Genomic DNA, 21738 nt, shown 5'->3' on the forward strand with positions numbered 1-21738 from the left:
TTGAATATTTTACCGAAGGTAAAAGCGATATGATGTTTTCCATTCCATTCTTGCATGACATAAAGGTCCACATGCTCTAAAAAATCTTTCGTGTAGCTAATATTTTTGGGTCAATTGTTTAACACATGGGACTTTAGGCTTTGAAAACATTTATTAAAACATCACTGGTGGAGAATTTGTTATCATATTTTGTTGTCGTTCGGCTGGTATATAGCAAGCAGTTATACAATGGAGTGTATTCCATAACCATAGTTTTATGTATTTCGACATTTTTTCAACCATTTTTCCGATAATGCATCAACTCAAATTTCCCTAGAAAAATTAAGGAACATTTTGTGAAATAAATTTTTTGACATCTCATTTAGTTTCCCCCAACATTTTGGCACATTTTCCACTAACAACATCTAACTTCAATTAACTTTTAAACCTAATTTTTTCGTTTACTCTACAGCTGTAAGAAAAGCTATTTTCTTGTTATGCCAAGAAATTTTTTTCTAAACCTCCCTGTTGTTTTTTTTTCATTACTTACATTTCTCAATGTGAAGTTACTTCAAAGCTGCTTGTTTCCATTCATTTGTTTCTTTCCATGTGTTTTTTCCAAGTAGTTATTTGAAATTTACAAAAAAAACAATAATTTTTAACATTTTAAGGATTTCTACAGGATAATTTCTTAATTTTATGTTTATTAAAAAAAACAAAGAACAAACTTTTAAAGAAAAAATAATAATTTATTTTGAAAATCTCCAATAAAACAATTATTACCTAATTTTTTTTTTCAAAAAAATTTATTAATTTAATTTTGCTATTGTTACATTTAGGCTCCCGGTGCTCCAAGTGGCTATTATCGTCGTAATGGTGCTCCAACCACTGGTCCCGGTGGCATGAGTCTTAGTCAACGTAGCCATTCTGCGGCACCCGGTGATGTATATCACAGCGGTTATTATCGCAGTACTAGTCCAAGACGTGGTTCCCTGTCACCACCAGAATATCGAGGACACGATATAGGTAGTATACCACCATATAGTGGTGTAACATCATCGATTGCAACGCCCTATGATAGTGGTGTCGGTACATCGGCATCACAACAGCAACGCTTCCAATCGCGCTCGGCGACTGCCACACCAACGGGTTCACCAAAAAAGAGACAACTGCCAAAGGTGAGTACATACGAAAAAGACCTCAAAAAGGTATTTTTTGGATGAGATAGAGACCTAATGCTATAAATAGAACAACACTTAACGTTGTTCTCAAAAAGCAACTATATGTGAATAAGCTCTGCTAATGGTATTCTATAAATAGGACACTTTTGGAAGGTCCTGTATGTATACGGGCTTGATAGGGGTCTTTTACATATGTATGTAGGACTTCTGTCGATAGGAACCAAAATAATTGCCTTCTATAAATGGAGGTTTTCCATGAACACCAGACCTCCTTAAGGTCTTCTATAGATACGAGGCCTTTTATAATACTTATATAGTTGGAGTCCTCTTGGAGCTCTTCTACAGCTAGGAGATATACAAAAGGTATTCTGTAGCTGGGGTGCCACCGTGGTGCAATGGTATGCACACCCGCCTTGCACGCTAAAGGTCGTGGGTTCGATTCCCAGGCCAGGCAACATCAAATTTTCAACGGTGGAAAAATACCCCTCAGTGATGTTGGCGACATTTCCTGAGTATTTCAGCCTTGTAAAACTTCTCTACAAGTGGTGTCTTACGACACGCCGTTCGGACTCGGAAATAAACAGTAGGTCCCATATCATTGAGCTAAATATGAATCGGGGTGCACTCATTGATATGAGAGAAGTCTCCCTTGTCCCATCTGGGATGTTTGTGGAACAATTATATATATATAATTATATATATTCTGTAGCTGGGAGACCACTTAAATGTTTTGTGTAGATGGGAGACAACCTTAAGGTCTTCTTTATATAAGGGAACTCATAAAAGCCTTTCTTCCATATACAGGGATCCAAACAGAGGTGATATATAGACAGAGGTTTTCTGTTAGGACCTCTAAGATCTCCTATAGACGAGAGAGCTTCTAACGGTCCCCAACAGGTAAAACACTTCCTTCAAACGGTCCCCAACAGGTTCAAGGCCTTCTAAAGGTCTGCTCTAGTTAGGAGACCTTCTCCTGCAGAAGACCTTTTAAAGGTCTGCTAAGAACAGGAGACCTTATAAAGGTGTCCTATAAGTAAGAGACCCCCTAACGTTCTCTTATAGGTAAGAGACTTGTGAGACTTCCTATGGATATAAGACCTTCTAAAGGTCTGCTATGTATATTGGACCTTCAAAAGGTCTCCTGTAGATAAAGTCAGCTATGGATAGGAGACCTTCTAAAGGTCTCCTATGGATGGGAGACCTTCTAAAGGTCTCCTATAGATGGAAGGCCTTCTAAAGGTCTTCTATAGATGGGAGGCCTTCCAACGGTCTCCTATGGATGGGAGGTCTGCTATGTATATTGGACCTTTTAAGGTCTCCTGTAGATAAATTTAGCTATGGATAGGAGACCTTCTGAAGGTCTCCTATGGAAAGGAGACCTTGTAGAGGTTTCCTATGTCAAGAAGACCTTTACTATGGATACGGGACCTTCCCGAAATCAGCTATAGATAGAAGGCCCTCTAAAGGTCTCCTATGGATGGGAGACTTTATAAAGGTCTTGTGTAGATGGGAGGCCTTCTAACGGTATACTATGGATGGGAGACCTTCTAAAGGTCTCCTATGGATGGGAGACCTTCTAAAGGTATCCAGTAGATAATATACCTTCTAAAGGTCTCCAGTAGATAATAGACCTTCTAAAGGTCTGCTACGGATAGGAGACTTTCTAAAGGTCTTCTATAGATGGGAGTCCTTCTAACGGTCTCCTTTGGATGGGAGACCATCTAAAGACCTCCTATGAATTTGATACTTTCTAAAGGTATCCTATAGGTAGAAGACCTTCTAAAGTTCTCCTACAGGTAGGAGGCCTTCGAAAGGTATCCTATAGATGGGAGATCTTCAAAAGGTCTGCTGTGTATATTGGACCTTCTAAAGGTGTCCAGTAGACAATAGACCTTCTAAAGGTCTGCTACGGATAGGAGACCTTCTAAAGGTCTTCTATAGATGGGAGACCTTCTAACGGTCTCCTATGGATGGGAGACCATCTAAAGGACTCCTATGAATTTGATACCTTCTGAAGGTCTCCTATAGGTAGGAGACCTTCGAAAGGTCTCCTATAGGTAGGAGACCTTCGAAAGGTCTCCTATGGATGGGAGACCTTCTAAAGGTCTGCTATGTATATTGGACCTTCTAAAGGTCTCCAGTAGATAATAGACCTTCTAAAGGTCTGCTACGGATAGGAGACCTTCTAAAGGTCTTCTGAAGATGGGAGGCCTTCTAACGGTCTCCTATGGATGGGAGACCATCTAAAGGCCTCCTATGAATTTGATACCTTCTAAAGGTCTCCTATAGGCAGAAGACCTTCTAAAGTTCTCCTATAGGTAGGAGACCTTATAAATGTCTCCTGTGGATGGGAGACCTTTTAAAGGTCTGCTATGTATATTGGACCTTCTAAAGGTCTCCAGTAGATAATAGACCTTTTAAAGGTCTGCTACGGATAGGAGACCTTCTAAAGGTCTTCTATAGATGGGAGACCATCTAACGGTCTCCTATGGATGGGGGACCATCTAAAGGCCTCCTATGAATTTGATACCTTCTCAAGGTCTCCTTTAGGTAGAAGACCTTCTAAAGTTCTCCTATAGGTAGGAGACCTTCTAAAGGTCTCCTATGGATGGGAGACTTTCTAAAGGTCTGCTATGTACCTTGCACCTTCTAAAGGTCTGCTACGGATAGGAGACCTTCTAAAGGTCTCCTATAGATGGGAGACCTTCTAACGGTCTCCTATGGATGGGAGACCATCTAAAGGCCTCCTATGAATTTGATACCTTCTAAAGGTCTCCTATAGGCAGAAGACCTTCTAAAGTTCTCCTATGGATGGGAGACCTTCTAAAGGTCTGCTTTGTATATTGGACCTTCTAAAGGTCTTCAGTAGATAATACACCTTCTAAAGGTCTGCTACGGATAGGAGACCTTCTAAAGGTTTTCTATAGATGGGAGACCTTCTTACGGTCTCCTATGGATGGGAGACCATCTAAAGGCCTCCTTTGAATTTGATACCTTCTAAAGTTCTCCTATAGGTAGAAGACCCTCTAAAGTTCTCCTATAGGTAGGAGACCTTCTAAAGGTCTGCTATGTATATTAGACCTTCTAAAGGTCTCCAGTAGATAATAGATCTTCTAAAGGTCTGCTATAGGTAGAAGACCTTTTAAAGTTTTCCTATAGGTACAAGACCTTTTAAAGTTCTCCTATGGATGGGAGACCTTCTAAAGGTCTGCTATGTATATTGGACCTTCTAAACGTCTCCAGTGGATAATAGACCTTCTAAAGGTCTGCTACGGATAGGAGACTATCTAAAGGTCTTCGATAGATGGGAGGCCTTCTAACGGTCTCCTATGGATGGGAGACCATCTAAAGGCCTCCTATGAATTTGATACCTTCTAAAGGTCTCCTATAGGTAGGAGACCTTCTAAAGTTCTCCTATAGGTAGGAGACCTTCTAAAGGTCTTCTATAGATGGGAGGCCTTCTAAAGGCCTCCTATGAAATTGATACCTTCTAAAGGTCTCCTATAGGTAGAAGACCTTCTAAAGTTCCTATAGGTAGGAGACCTTCTAAAGGTCTCCTATGGATGGGAGACCTTTTAAAGGTCAGCTATGTATATTGAACCTTCTAAAAGGTCCAGTAGATAATAGACCTTCTAAAGGTCTGCTACGGATAGGAGACCTTCTAAAAGTCTGCTATGCAAATTGGACCTTTTACGGTCTCCAGTAGATAAGGTCTTCTAAAGGCCTCTTATAGAAGAGTGACTTCTTAAAGGTATTCTATAAGTGCGAGACCTTCTAAAGGTCTCCTATAGGTAGGAGACCCTCTGAGGAATAGGAGACCTTCTTAGGCTTCCTTTGGATATGAGACCTTCTGAAGTCTGCTATAGATAGGGGACTTTCTAAAGGTCTCCCATGGGTAGGGGGCAATATAAAGGTCTCCTATGGATAGGAGATCTTCTATGGGTTTCCAATAAAAAGGAGACTTTTTAAAGGTCTCCTATGGATAGGGAAACTTCTAAACGTATTCTAGATAGGGGATAGGGGACCTTCTTAAGGCCTCCTAGAGATAGGACACCTTCTTAGGTTTCCTATGCATATAAGACATTCTAAACGTCTGCTATGGATAGGAGACGTTCTAATGGTATCTTGTGGACAGGAGACATTCTAAAGGTATCCTATGGATAGGAGACCTTCTGAAGGCCTCTTTAGAATAGGGGACCTTCTTAAGGCCGCATAACGATAAGCGATCCGAGGCTTCCTATGGATATAAGACCTTCCAAAAGTCTGCTTTAGAAAGTCTCCTATGGATAGGAACCTTCTTGCTGTCTATAGATATGAGACCTTCTAAAGGTCTCTTATGGATAGGTTTCCCATGGATGTGAGACCTACTTATGGTTTCCTATATACCTCCAAAGATCTCCTATACATAGAAGATCTCCCAAACGTGTGCCATACATAGGCGACCTCGTAAAAGTCTCACATAGATAACAGATCTGCAAAATGTCTCATAACGACAGAAGACTTTCTAAAGGTCTTCTTTAGACAGAAGACTTCTGAAGACTTCCTTTACATTTCATGTAAGGATAGACTCTTCAAAAGTGTTATTTGTAATCCGGCGTAGTCCTTCATACTTACCCTTATAATTCACCTTCCCCCATTACATACTTCTAATATCCCTCTTTATCAATCTCTCTCCTTTCAGGTACCCCAAACATCACGCAGCGCCATGATACGTGATCGTTTGGGTCAAGAGTTTGACGAACGTTTATCTTCGGGTAACGGTCGTTTTGGTCGACATCGCACACGTCAACCGCATCATCAACCACTATATCGTAGTACTGGTGGTGGTGGCTGGGAGCGACACTATACCGGTCTGTCGGACAGTGATCTGCATTCGATGGAGACACGTATGCGTCCGCGGCATTCGCTATCGCCGGATAAAGATTATATGGGTGATTTTGGTGATTCGGATATTGAGTCATTGGTTAGTGTGACCTCCAGTTCATTTTCAACACAATCGGAAAGGTTAAGAGGGTCTCGAGGACTCAGGTGAGTACTGAATTTTCGAAGAAGAATAGACATACGCAAATACGTTTGTATTCTTCGTCAAATCAACAAAAAATAAAGCTTTTTTCACTTTGTTATTGGAATAAAATTTTTTCTACTTCAAATATGTAAAAAAGCTTAAAGCTTTTACAACACCAAAATGATATTTTTTTTAACTTAAAATCAAAAGCTTAAGAGAAAATGAAAATTGTGAAATGTGCTTTTTGCGCTTTGTGAAAAATTAGGAATTCAAAACCAAAACACGGGTTTTTGGCATTAACAAATTAAAACAATAAATATGCATCTCACCCCGCTCCCTACTCCTGACAAAATAATAAGGAAACGAAAACAAAACATATCGTACCCAAAATCTGGCCATAGCTCAAAACTCAAAACGAATCTCCAAAAACATATCTGGCAAATTAACGAAAAACGAATTGCAACCAAATCCCAAAAATCTTTACAAAATTTACAACAACAAATACAAAAAACAAGCCAATACATGCCAACTTTCTTTATGTTTACTATGTCTTTGTTCTTTTTGTTCCTGTCTTTATGTGTTACGTTTTTTAACAATCAACCGAAAAAAAAACAACCAAAAATACTCAACTATGATTTCAACTCCTTATTCAACCACGACCTCAACTACCACCAACCACCACCACCCACCAACAAATAACAACAACAACAACGAACGAACGACTCAATGACGCCTGCGCTTAATTTTGTGTTTGAAATGCTTCTAAAAATGCCTACGAACGACAACCACAACAATAACTATCACTGTGTCTTTTTTCCATATCATTTAAACATTATTTTGCTTTCGCTCACAAACTAACTCTTCTCCATAAATTCCTACTCTCCCCCATATTACCACAAATTCCCCTCCATTTCATCACTCCCTGCTCTCATCGCTCCCAATCTCTTTCAATCACGGACATCATTACCATTCATTTTGTTTCTCTTTTGGTTATGTTTTTCTTATCATTTGGCTTCTTTGTCTCTTTCTCTATCTCTCTCACTAAATTTCTCCACAAAATCTATCACAATCAACAACAAAAACTCTGCTCCTTCGTTTTGGCTTGTCACCCACCCACCACTTACTTTGCATGTACTTGCCTTGCGTGTGCAATAATACACAACACCAACACTTGCTCACACACACACATACATATACGCCACACACACACCAACACTCCAAATAATAATAACACTTTTTCTCAAATTTTCTTCAACAATGGCAACACTGAAACCCCCCTAATTCTCTCCTCTCTTGGAAAATGTTACAAAATTACATTAACTCTCCCACACACACACACCCGAAATGAAAATCTAACACCAACACACACCCACACAAAAATCCTTTTGCAAAAATAACCTTTCCAAAGTAACAGTAGCTTACCACGAAATTGGCGCTCTTATTTTGGACCGAACAGTATGCAAACTGTCGGTCAGCCAATGCGTTTAGGTGGCGGCGACGACGGCGGCGGCAGGGGTGGCTTCTTTGAACGCTTTCGCTCGAACACCATCGAAGTGGATGACTGCGACTATTTGCCAATGGGTGCGGCGTTTCATACACCACCACATGTCCAGACGACAACGCAACAGATGCAACTGCTCGAACAGCTGGAACACCTACAACGTCTTGCCGAATTGGCGGCCAGTGAATCACCACCGAATACGGCAACCGCTGCAGCGGCAGCAGCAGCCCATGCTGCGGCAACGGCTGGACTAACACCAGCACAACAACCACAACTGCCAACACAACTCATGGTGACCGACAATAGTGGCGATTTGGTCGAGCAATATTTTCTCGATCCAGCCAATCCCAATATCATGCTGATAGACAACAGTGGCAACGCCCAACTCGTTACACAAGATCCTCTGACACTTACACAACAACAACAGCAACAACTCAATACATTTAATCCACCTCAGTACCCACCTCCTCCACAAACACAACAACAACCACCACCACATGCGATTCCCACCATACAATTTCCCGAATATCAACCGCATGCTGCCAATTTCACGCATTTCCCTTCCGATCCCGGGTTTGCACCCGATTGTTGTATAGACGCTTTGGAAGCGGAGGCGGCTGCCGGCAGTGGCGGTAGCGCGACTACATTGCGTGGTCTTAAGCGTCTGACATCGCCCGTTGTGAACTTTTTTCGCCAACAACCGGCTCGCATTGGCCTAACAGCTGATCCGGCTGCAGCCCACGTTCATGCTCACACCGTCTCTTCGTCACCCTCATCCTATGTTGGTTACATACGCGATCATTACGACAACACCTGTAGTCACTGCCAGAATGGCAGCCAACCGGTGGTGCTATCGACCAATGCAGCCCTGGCCTCATCGGGCCTTACCATTGGACCCTGTCCCGATCCCTATTGTCTGGTAGACGCCCACCCCCATCCCCAACATAATCCAATCACCTATCCCTATACAGCTGAGCAGCTGTTGCGCAGACCATCGCTTTCGATGTTTCAACCGTCATCCTCAGAGCCTTCACTGCCCACCACTGATCCGGCAATGTGCGGTGAATGTGTGGATCAGCATTTCGTTACTGGCCTAACGGGGCCACAGCTAGACCTGGGCGCGGTGCCCACATACCATGTTCATACCCCAACTCCAACAGCGCACAAAAAGGCTAAATCCTCCCTGGCCCCTCCACCCCAATTGCCCACGCAGTCCGTGTTGCGTTTGTCGCGTCAACTTAGCGAAGATGCCCTGGTATCGGCTGTACCCATTGCCGAGGGTCGTGCACAGCCGCCGTCTATTCTCAAGAAACCTAAAATCGGCATACCTACGGGTCGTACCTCGCTCGATCGGCGAAAAATGTTTCATGAGGGTCAATCGCGTTCCTTGGACTATGACGACTTGCATGCCAAGAGCTGGGGTAGACGACGCATTCGCTACGAGGACGAAGTCTATCCCGCCCAATTCGATGAAGATCTATCGCGACGCTATGGTTCGGAGACCAATATACGTCAATCGTACATGGGGGCCAATGTAAATCCATCGAATCCTTTGAGCCACTCGCACTTCCTAGTGACAGACGACAAAATTGTGACCATAACCTATGACTCGGACGTGGGCTGGACTAGGCGAGGTGTGGCTCCTTCGCAATTTCGTGACTCACGTCGACGTTACGACATGACCAGGGGGCGCAACCACATGTCCCTCGACCTAGACCGTTCCACACATGAAAAACTCTATGGACCATCGGGACCGTACATGAAACGCCGTCGAAACTTGCCGCACCCTCCCAGCGCACAAAACGCCCACAACTTTTCTCCCGTCGACGACCATGGCCAAATGATGGGCTCTGATCCACACACGTCCGCATCAATGCCGCATGGTGGAACTGGTGGCGGCAGCGGCATGGTCAATGGCCACGGTAATAGCGGCGAGCGGCCAGGACCTGTTGGCGAACAATACGATAGCAGTCGTTCGGGGGGACCACGTCAATCAGCCATGGCTACTGCCTCGTCAAAGAGGAGTAGTCGCCACCAACAACAACAATACGAAACAGGCAGCGATCGCAGTAATCTCGTCAGTATTAATGATCAGCCCGAGTACTTTGAGTACGATGATTACGGTGATCGTGTCGCCGCCCACAACACCTCACAACAACAGCAACAACAACATTCGAACACGAATCGCCAGTATAGTAGTAGTGGTAGCGGTAGTAGTGCTATGCCAGTTAGTGGTAGCGGTAGTCTTAGACAAAGAGGGAAAGAAGTTTTAGACCAACAGTCATTGAAGGCTGGCAGTGGGAGTGGCAGTGCCAGCGGTGGTGGCACTGCGACTGGCACTGCCGGCGCTGCTATGGCCGGTAGTAATAATGCTAATAATGCTGCTTCTTCTTCCTCTTTTGCAAATTCCCATCATGGTGTCGCAAATTCCACAACATCACCCAATAAACGTGCCTCATTGAAACATTCAACCACCACAAACGACGCTAACGTTAACGCTGACGGAACGATTTCATCATCTACAACAATCATTCAAACCACAAATCTCACCACAACAACAACAACTACCACATCATCATCAACGACAACGAATGCCAATGCAACGGCCACAACAACGGCGGCGGCGTCAACGGATAATACAACTGCCCAAAATTCTGGCGATCCAACATCGGGTGGTGCGAATGCTGATGCTGATCCCGATGCGGCTGGCGATGTCATCGATTGGGATGCAATTGATGCAATGTTGGACGATGATTTTAGTGAATATGTCGATCCGAAGCCGGATGGTGAAGGTGCTGACGGCGCTAAAAAAGAAGAAGGCAATCCAGATGATAAAGTTGGTGAGTACAAATTACATCTGAATGTATACCTTTCAAAATAGCAGGGAGGGTAGATTGAAAGCTTAAAAGACGTTTAGCGGCACCGATTGGGTAACAACAGTTTGCCGGTGTGATCCTTATCTATCGGGTCTTGACGCAAAAGTCTTACCTTCCGGGTAAATGTCTTTACTGCCTAAATAGGACCACGACTCGGCTCAGGTTGACATTTTTACCATAGTTTAAATTAATTTAAATTAAAATCAAAATTATAATATAATGAAGATATAGATTAAAACTAAAAATAAAATTTAAATTAAAAATAAAATGAAATTTAAAATTACAGTTCAAAATTAAATTAAGATAAAAATAAAAATTATATCCAAAATAAAAATTTTAATTTAAATAAATTTAAAATTTAAATTAAAATTAAAACTAATATTAACAATAAAATTAAAAATTCAATTACAATTAACATTTAATATAATATTAAAATTAATAAAGAAATGTAAGGCACATCTAAAATAAAAGTTTTAATTTAAATAAATTTAAAATAAAAACTAAAGTGAAATTATTATAATAATTATTTTACACCCTTCGGGCTGTTTGCTCAAGAAGTATGGACTTGCCCCTGAAAAAAAAACTTTTACCATCGTAATTGAGGCAGCGAATGCAAGTTGCTTCAACAAAAATCAAAGTGATTCGATATCAGGTCTTAAAGTGAACTTATCCGAAATTTTGTGTGGGAGGTACCGGATGGAGTGGACAAATATAGTCCATATTTGAACCTGATCTATATCTGGTACATATATTAAGATGTGTAAAGTATGGACCAATTCGGCCACTCCCTTCAACAGTTATCGTGCGCACAATTTGTCCGAACATTTTTGAACTTTTGTGGGGGAGGTACCTGAAGATGTGGACCAATATGGCTTATCTTCGAACTTAAACTATGTTTGGACAAAATATTACTAAGGCCAAATTTTGGACCGAATCGGCAGATCCGTTCTAGAGTTATCCTGCGCTCCAACCACCTCACACGGTGTCATTGGGGGTTTTTGCAACGTTCAGACTATTTTCTCAGGAAGTATGGACTTGCCCCTGATGTAACTTATACCGTCGTATGGGGGGCAGTGAATAAAAGTCGCTAAAACAAAAATCAAAGCGATTCGAGAGATGGCCCTAAAGTGAACTTTTCCGAAATTTTGTGTGGGAGGTACCCGAAGGAGTGGACCGATTGAGTCCATATTGAAACTTTACCTAAGTCTGGTACACATTTTACGATGGGCAAGGTATGAACCTAATCGGTTACTCCCTTCGTGCGCACAAGGTTTGCGACAATTTTTGAACATTTGTGGGCGAGGTACCTAAAGGAGTGGACCTATATGGCCCATCTTCGAACTTAAATCAAATCTGGGCAAAATATTTCAATACCCAAAATTTGAACCGAATCGATTGATCCGTTCGAGAGTTATCGTGCGCACCAGCCAGACAGACAGACGGACAGACAGACAGACGGACGGACATTGCTAGATCGACTCAAAATTGTCTGAAACGGATATCGTACAAACATACTTGGGGTCTAAAACCATTATTTCGATGAGGCACATTTTTGGTCGTATCAAAGTGTAAATACCCTCTTTAACCTAAAGGCTGAGGGTATAATTAGCAATCAACATTATGATTAAAACAAGTAAGAAAGTATCAGTCAGCTGAGCCGACAGAAATATACCCTCAGCCACGTACCCGATATAGTCCATATTAGAACCCGATCTATGCCTGAAAGTAATATTACCAATAGCAAAGTTTGGCTCAATTCGGTTATTCCCTCCTAGAGTTATTATGCCACAATCTTGGCGAAAAATTTTGAATCTTTGTGGGTGAGGTACCGGAAGATGTGGACCGATATATGCTCTCTTTGAACATAAACTAAGTTTGGACAAAATATTGAAAGACCCAAAATTTGAACCAAATATGTTGATCCGTTCGAGAGTTTTGCGCTCCTACTACGACACTTGGTATTATATGGGTTGTTTGCAGTTTTCGTGCTGATTTCTGAGGAAGTATTGACTTGCTCCTGAAAAAAATTATATCGTCGTAATGGGGGTAGTGAATACAATTGGCTGCAACAAAAATCAAAGCGATTCGAGATCAGGCCTTAAACTGCACTTAAGCAAAATTTTGTGTGGGGGGTACCCGAAAGAGAGGACCAATAGGGTCCATATTGGAACCTCATCTATGTCTGGTAGAAATGTCACGATGTGCAAAGTATGGACTAATTCGGTTACTCCCTTCAAGAGTTATCGTGCGGACAATTTTTCCGAACATTTTTGAATTTTTGTGGGGGAGGTACCTGAAGGAGTGGACCGATATGGTCCATCTTCGAACTTAAATCAAATCTGGACAAAATATTTCGATACCCAACATTTGAACCGAATCGATTATCCGTTCGAGAGTTATCGTGCGCACCAGCCAGCCAGACAGACGGACAGACAGACAGACGAACGGACATTGCTAGATCGACTCAAAATTGTCTGAAACGGATATCGTACAAACATACTTGGGGTCTAAAACCATTATTTCTATGAGGCACATTTTTGGTCGTATCAAAGTGTAAATACCCTCTTTAGCCTAAAGGCTGAGGGTATAATTACATAAAATAAAACTAAAATTAAAACAGAAATTAAAATTAAAATTGAAATAATAATTAAATTTAAAATAAAAATCTTCATTTTTAAATTAAAACAAAACATAATATTTAAATTAAAAATAAAATAAATATTAACAATAAAATTAAACTTAAAATTACTTTTACAATTAAAAATCAAATTAATATACAAAAAATTATATAAAATAAAAAATCAATTTTTAATTTAAATTAGAATTTAAAACAAAATTAAAACATTAAAATTAACATTAAATTTAAAATTAAGATGTAACTAACTACAACATAAATTTAATTTAAAATATAGTAACATAAAAAATTCAAATTAAATTAAAACGAGTAAAAAAGTATAAGTAGGCTTTGCCGACAGAGATATACCCTCAGCCTGTGTGGATTGAAATACTTGTTTTCCCAAAAAAAAAAAACATGTTGGGCGTATGCACCGACAAAAGTATGGATAGGAATAAAGCTCAAAAATTTGCTGGGATATTGATAGACAGGACTTTTTATCACACTAGCCTACAAAAAAGATAATATCGCTGTAAACAGGGCCACTAGGAGAACCGTCGGTAAAAATGTTCAAAGGATCCTCGAACCACACAAAAATGTTGAACCTTTGTGTGGGTGACACCACAATGATTGGACAGATATGGCCAAAATATGAACATAGACTATGTATCGACAATACTTAGAGATCCAAAGTTTGGACCACCTTCGGATTTCATCTAATATTCGAAGAAATATTACAATATTCAAAGTGTGGACGAACGCAGTATTCGGTTCGAGCCCTCCATCCACTACATATGGTACCATAGGGGGTTTTTACAACTTTTGGGCTGTTTTCTCAAGAAGTATGCCCTTGCCCCTGAAAAAACTTTTACTGTCGTAATTGAGGCAGCGAATGCAAGTTGTTTCAACAAAAATCAAAGTGATTCGAGTGCGGGTCTTAAAGTGAATTTATTCAAAATTTTGTGTGGAAGGTACCCGAAGGAGTGGACAAATATAGTCCATATTCGAACCTGACCTATATCTTGTAGATACTTTAGGATGTGTAAAGTATGGAACAAATCGGTCACTCCCATCAAGAGCTATCGTGCGCATAATTTTTCCGAACATTCCGTAACATTAACAAGTAAGAAAGTATCAGTCAGCTGAGCCGACAGAGATATACCCTCAGCCTGTGCAAATTAAAACACTTTTTTCACAAACAAACTTATGTATTTAGGGGGTTTTAAAATTTTGGTCGTATGAACCGACAAAAATGTTGATTAGGATTAAAGTTCAAAAATTTTGATGAAAAGGTACTTAAAGGAATGGAGCGACATAGACCATGGGGTGCCATAGGGAGTTTTTACACCCTACGGGCTGTTTTCTCAAGAAGTATGGACTTGCCCCTGAAACAACTTTTACCATCGTGATTGAGGCAGCTTCAACAAAAATCAAAGTGATTCAATAGCAGGACTTAAAGTGAACTTATCAGAAATCTTGTGTGGGAGGTAAGGGGTGGAGTGGACAAATATAGTCCATATTCGAACCTGATCTATATCTGGTAGACATTATGAGAATGTGTAAAGTATGGACCAAATCGGTTACTCCCATCAAGAGTTATCGTGCGCACAATTTTTCCGAATATTTTTGAACTTTTGTGGGGTAGGTACCTGAAGGAGTGGACCGATATGGCTTATCTACAAACTTAAACTACGTTTGGAAACAATATTACGAAGGCCAAATTTTGGCCGGAAATGGCATTCCCGTTCAAGAATTATCTTGCGCTGCCACCCATAAACATGGTGTCATAGGGTTTGTTTTTCAACTTTCAGGCTATTTTTTCAGGAAGTATGGACTTGCCCCTGAGGAAACTTGTACATTCGTATAGGGGACAGTGAATACAAGATGTTACAACAAAAACCATGGCGATTCGAGAGCAGATCCTAAACTGAACTTTTCCGAAACTTTGTGTGGGAGGTACTCGAAGGAGTGTACCGATTGAATCCATATTAGAACCTCATCTAAGTCTGGTAGAAATTTCATAATGTGCAAAGTATGGACCAAATCGGTTACTCCCTTCAAGAGTTATCGTACGCACAAATTTTCCGAACATTTTCGAACTTTTGTGGGGGAGGTACCGGAAGGAGTGGACCGATATAATCCATCTTTGAACTTGAACTAAGTTTGGACAAAATATTACGAAAGCCAAGTTTTGGACCGAATCGGCAGATCCGTTCGAGAGTTATCTTGCGCTCCAACCACTACACACGGTGTCATAGGGGTTTTTGTAACTTTCAAACTATTTTCAGGAAGTATGGACTTGCCCCTAATGAAACTTACAGCGTCGTATAGAGGACAGCGAATACAACTTGCGTAAACAAAAATCAAAGCGATTCGAGACCAGGTCCTAAACTGAACTTTTTCGAAATTTTGTGTGGGAGGTACCCGAAGGAGTGGACCGATTGAGTCCATATTTGAACCTCATCTAAGTTTGGTAGAAATTACACGATGTGCAAAGTATGGACCAAATCGGTTATTCCCTGCAAGAGTTATCGTGCGCACAAGTTTTGCGACAATTTTTGAACATTTGTGGGGGAGGTACCTGAAGGAGTGGACCTATATGGCCCATCTTCGAACTTAAATCGAATATGGACAAAATATTTCGATACCCAAAATTTGAACCGAATCGATTGATCCGTTCGAGAGTTATCGTGCGCACCAGCCAGACAGACCGACAGACAGACAGACAGACAGACGGACGGACATTGCTAGATCTACTCAAAATTGTCTGAAACGGATATCGTACAAACATACTTGGGGTCTAAAACCATTATTTCGATGAGGCACATTTTTGGTCGTATCAAAGTGTAAATACCCTCTTTAGCCTAAAGGCTGAGGGTATAAAAATGAAATTTAAAATTAGGATATAAATTTAATCTAAAACTAAAATTTAAATTAAAGGTATAATTACAGTTTTTTTATCTTGATTTTAATTTATACTTTAATTTTAATTCTAAATTTATTTAAATTAAAATTTTAATGTTTCTTTAATTTTAGTTTTATTTTTAATTATAATTTTAATTTAGAGTTTATTTAAATAAAAATTATTATTAAAAATAAAATTAAAACTGAAAGAAACATTAAAATTTTAATTAAAATATTTTTTAAATAGAATTAAAATTAAAATATAAACCAAAATTAAGATAAAAATTAAAATTTAGATTAAAATTGAAATTAAGATTTAAAATAAAAGTACAATTAAATTTAAAATTATAATTAGAACTAGAATAAAAATTAAGATTATAATTGAACTTTATATTGAAATTTAGTTTAAAATTATGTATAAGATAAAAATTTAAATTGAATTTAAAATTAAAATTAAATTTAACATTAATATTAATATTAAAATAAAAACCAGAATTAAAAATAAAAATAAAATTGAAACTGGAATTGAAATTAAAATATAACACGAAATTAAAAAAAAATTAAAATTCAACCTGTAATTAAAATTAAATTCATATTAAAATTAGGATTAATATTCAAATTTAATTATTAGTACAATTAATGTTTAAATTAAAATAAAAATTTAAATTAAAACTTTTTATTTTTAAAGTAAGACCCAGCTTATTCACAGATTTGTTGTTTTCTAATTTTAAAAACAACAAGTTTTTAAAGTGGGGTAGTTAAAATAGATTTACTTTAGGGAAGGGCAGAGAATACTAGTTTCGTCCAACGCCACTTGGACAAGTTCTCTTAGTTCTTTGCATTGAAGCCAAGAACTCTTCCCCAATTTTAGGACGAGTTTAAATTAAAATAAAAATTTAAATTAAAATGTAAATTAAAACTTTTTATTCTTAAAGTAAGACCCAGGTTAATCACAGATTTGTTGTTTTCGAATTTTAAAAACAACAAGTTTTTAAAGTGGGGTAGTTAAAATAGATTTACTTTAGGGAAGGGCAGAGAATACTAGTTTCGTCCAACGCCACTTGGACAAGTTCTCTAAGTTCTTTGCATTGAAGCCAAGAACTCTTCCCCAATTAATTTGGTTTGCATATGCGGCTACGAGAATTTTTGAATGTTTCTATTGAATTCGCATTTAAACGAATTCGTCGGTCACATTTATTCTTGAGCTCTAGTCGTCCTAAAATTGGAGAAGAGTTCTTTGCTTCAATGCAAAGAACTAGGAGAACTGATGAGTCCAAGTGGCGTTGGACGAAACTAGTATTCTCTGCCCTTCTCTAAAGTAAATCAATTTTAACTACCCCACTTTAAAAACTTGTTGTTTTTAAAATTTGAAAACAACCAATCTGTGATTAAGCTGGGTCTTACTTTAAAAATAAAAAGTAAACACACATCACAACAAAACTGCCAAAGTGAATCTAAAGTAAATTAAAACTAAAATAAAAATTACTATTAATAATTAAATTAAAATTAAGATAAAAATTAAAATTAATTTTGAAATTTAAATTAAAAATAAAGTTCATACTAACAATAAAATTCAAATTAAAAATTAACTTTTAAAAAATTAATTATGTACATTAAAATTAATATTAAAACTAAATAAATGTAAAATTAAAACTAATGTTAAACTTAAAGTTAAATATAACATTAAAATTGATATTAATGAAAATTAAAATTAAATTTAATAATTAAAATTAACATCAAATTTCAAAATTATAATTAAGATTATAATTTGAATACATTTTAAATTAAAACTAAACTTAAAATTTAAAGTAAAACCATTATTTCGATGAGGCACATTTTTGGTCGTATCAAAGTGTAAATACCCTCTTTAGCCTAAAGGCTGAGGGTATAAAAATGAAATTTAAAATTAGGATATAAATTTAATCTAAAACTAAAATTTAAATTAAAGGTATAATTACAGTTTTTTTATCTTGATTTTAATTTATACTTTAATTTTAATTCTAAATTTATTTAAATTAAAATTTTAATGTTTCTTTAATTTTAGTTTTATTTTTAATTATAATTTTAATTTAGAGTTTATTTAAATAAAAATTATTATTAAAAATAAAATTAAAACTGAAAGAAACATTAAAATTTTAATTAAAATATTTTTTAAATAGAATTAAAATTAAAATATAAACCAAAATTAAGATAAAAATTAAAATTTAGATTAAAATTGAAATTAAGATTTAAAATAAAAGTACAATTAAATTTAAAATTATAATTAGAACTAGAATAAAAATTAAGATTATAATTGAACTTTATATTGAAATTTAGTTTAAAATTATGTATAAGATAAAAATTTAAATTGAATTTAAAATTAAAATTAAATTTAACATTAATATTAATATTAAAATAAAAACCAGAATTAAAAATAAAAATAAAATTGAAACTGGAATTGAAATTAAAATATAACACGAAATTAAAAAAAAATTAAAATTCAACCTGTAATTAAAATTAAATTCATATTAAAATTAGGATTAATATTCAAATTTAATTATTAGTACAATTAATGTTTAAATTAAAATAAAAATTTAAATTAAAACTTTTTATTTTTAAAGTAAGACCCAGCTTATTCACAGATTTGTTGTTTTCTAATTTTAAAAACAACAAGTTTTTAAAGTGGGGTAGTTAAAATAGATTTACTTTAGGGAAGGGCAGAGAATACTAGTTTCGTCCAACGCCACTTGGACAAGTTCTCTTAGTTCTTTGCATTGAAGCCAAGAACTCTTCCCCAATTTTAGGACGAGTTTAAATTAAAATAAAAATTTAAATTAAAATGTAAATTAAAACTTTTTATTCTTAAAGTAAGACCCAGGTTAATCACAGATTTGTTGTTTTCGAATTTTAAAAACAACAAGTTTTTAAAGTGGGGTAGTTAAAATAGATTTACTTTAGGGAAGGGCAGAGAATACTAGTTTCGTCCAACGCCACTTGGACAAGTTCTCTAAGTTCTTTGCATTGAAGCCAAGAACTCTTCCCCAATTAATTTGGTTTGCATATGCGGCTACGAGAATTTTTGAATGTTTCTATTGAATTCGCATTTAAACGAATTCGTCGGTCACATTTATTCTTGAGCTCTAGTCGTCCTAAAATTGGAGAAGAGTTCTTTGCTTCAATGCAAAGAACTAGGAGAACTGATGAGTCCAAGTGGCGTTGGACGAAACTAGTATTCTCTGCCCTTCTCTAAAGTAAATCAATTTTAACTACCCCACTTTAAAAACTTGTTGTTTTTAAAATTTGAAAACAACCAATCTGTGATTAAGCTGGGTCTTACTTTAAAAATAAAAAGTAAACACACATCACAACAAAACTGCCAAAGTGAATCTAAAGTAAATTAAAACTAAAATAAAAATTACTATTAATAATTAAATTAAAATTAAGATAAAAATTAAAATTAATTTTGAAATTTAAATTAAAAATAAAGTTCATACTAACAATAAAATTCAAATTAAAAATTAACTTTTAAAAAATTAATTATGTACATTAAAATTAATATTAAAACTAAATAAATGTAAAATTAAAACTAATGTTAAACTTAAAGTTAAATATAACATTAAAATTGATATTAATGAAAATTAAAATTAAATTTAATAATTAAAATTAACATCAAATTTCAAAATTATAATTAAGATTATAATTTGAATACATTTTAAATTAAAACTAAACTTAAAATTTAAAGTAACATTTAAATTGAAATTTAAAAAAAAAAATTAAGATGTAAATTTAAATTAAAACAAAAATGTAAATTAAAATTATAATTAAAGTTTTTTATTCTTATTTTAATTTATACTTTAATTTTAATTCTAAATTTATTTAAATTAAAATTTTAATGTTTCTTTTAATTTTAATTTTATTTTTAATTATAATTTTAATTTAAATAAACTTTAGATTAAAATTTTAATTTAAATAAATTTAGAATTAAAATTAAGATAAAAATTAAAATTTAGATTACTTACTTTATTAGCTGTCCCATTACAAAACATTTGTTCCATAGACCGAACTAAGAAAAGATCTCCAATTCTCTCTGTTTTGTGCTTCGCTTTTTGGATTACCGCGCCTTGTCATCTCATCATCCACTTGTTTGCGCCATTTATTCTTTGGCCTGCCAATTCTGCGTGCACCGCCATGTGGCTTGAATTTATACGCCTTTTTAGCGCTCATTCTTATTATATGGCCTAGCCAAATTTAGATTAAAATTGAAATTAAGATTTAAAATAAAAGTACAATTAAATTTAAAATTAGAACTAGAATTAAAATTAAGATTAAGATTATAATTGAACTTTATATTGACATTTAGATTAAAATTTAGTATAAGATAAAATTTTAAATTGAATTTAAAATTAATATTAAAATAAAAACCAAAATTAAAAATAAAATTGAAATTGAAATTGGAATTAAAATTAAAATATAACTCAAAATTAAAATACAACCTTTAATTAAAATTAAATTCATATTAGAATTAAGATTAATATTCAAATTTAATTTTTAGTAAAATTAAAGTTTAAATTAAAATAAAAATTTAAATTAAAATGTAAATAAAAACTAAAATAAAAATTAATATTAAAAATTAAATTAAAATAAGGACAAAAATTACAAATAAAATTAAATTTTAAATTTAAATTTCAAATAAAGTTCATACTAACAATTAAATTCAAATTAAAAATTACTTATTAAAATATTAATTACATTGAAATTAATATTAAAAAAAAATAATTAATTAATTAATTAATTAATTAAAATGAAAACTGATATTAAAATTAAAGTTAAAATTTACACTAAAATTAATCAAAATTTAAATTAAATGTAATTTTAATTTAACTTTAATCCTAATAAATTAATTTAAATAAATTTAATTTTTGATATTTTGCCTTTTAGGGGAAGATCAGTTTTAATGATTTTTTATTAATTTTCTCGTTTAGAGTTAAGCTTGATGATCGGAAATTATTTGCAAGTGAAAAAGGAAAGCCAAGGACTCGAACCCACATAGTCACCAAATTACGTTACCTGGTTTCACTGGTGGTAAAGCAGATCTTCGGACGTATCGACTATGTAGTGGCTTCTCTGTCCTAGAACTTTTCGTTTTTCAAATGCAAATGTGTTTTATACATTAACGTGGATATTTGGCCGCTGAAATGTATTTTCTTCACGACAAACGCTTTTTTGCGCAGCCTTTGAAGTTATGAGTGTTGGCTTTGAACGCTAACACGCCGTGACAACATTTTTGATATGTTTTCAAGCATGTTGTCAGCGGCCAAATATCCGCGTAAATGTATAAAACACATTTGCATTTGAAAAACGAAAAGTTCTAGGACAGAGAAGCCACTACATAGTCGATACGTTTGAAGATCTGCTTTACCACCAGAGAACCCAGGTAACGTAATTTGGTGACTATGTGGGTTCGAGTCTTTGGCTTTCCTTTTTCACTTGCAAATAACTTCCGATCATCCAGCTTAACTCTAAACGAGAAAATTAATAAAAACTAAATTTAAATTATAAATTTAAAAATTAAAATTTAGATAGAAATTGAAAATTCAAATTAAAATGTAAAATCAAAATTAAAGTAACAATTAAAATTAAGATTAAAATTTAAATTAAAAATCAAATTTGAATTTAAATTAGAATATAAATCAAAATTA

At 35.6% G+C, this 21738-nt stretch overlaps 1 protein-coding gene across 4 annotated transcripts in view; it reads left to right on the top strand.

Annotated features, from left to right (window-relative positions):
- Rim (Rab3 interacting molecule) overlaps window positions 1–21738 on the top strand; it is a 282788-nt gene that overhangs the window by 182729 nt on the left and 78321 nt on the right. For 2 of the 4 annotated variants that reach the window (XM_073974159.1, XM_073974180.1), the window contains 3 exons: window positions 819–1157; window positions 5842–6188; window positions 7580–10506. In XM_073974159.1, coding sequence (XP_073830260.1) covers window positions 819–1157; window positions 5842–6188; window positions 7580–10506 — 3613 coding nt within the window. The remainder of the gene's footprint in view (window positions 1–818; window positions 1158–5841; window positions 6189–7579; window positions 10507–21738) is intronic. The other 2 variants (XM_073974170.1, XM_073974149.1) reach the window with 1 other exon arrangement.

This window comes from Musca autumnalis, unplaced genomic scaffold (genome assembly GCF_047663935.1).
Source record: "Musca autumnalis isolate F117 unplaced genomic scaffold, ASM4766393v1 scaffold_1, whole genome shotgun sequence".
NCBI classification, from domain to species: domain Eukaryota; kingdom Metazoa; phylum Arthropoda; class Insecta; order Diptera; family Muscidae; genus Musca; species Musca autumnalis.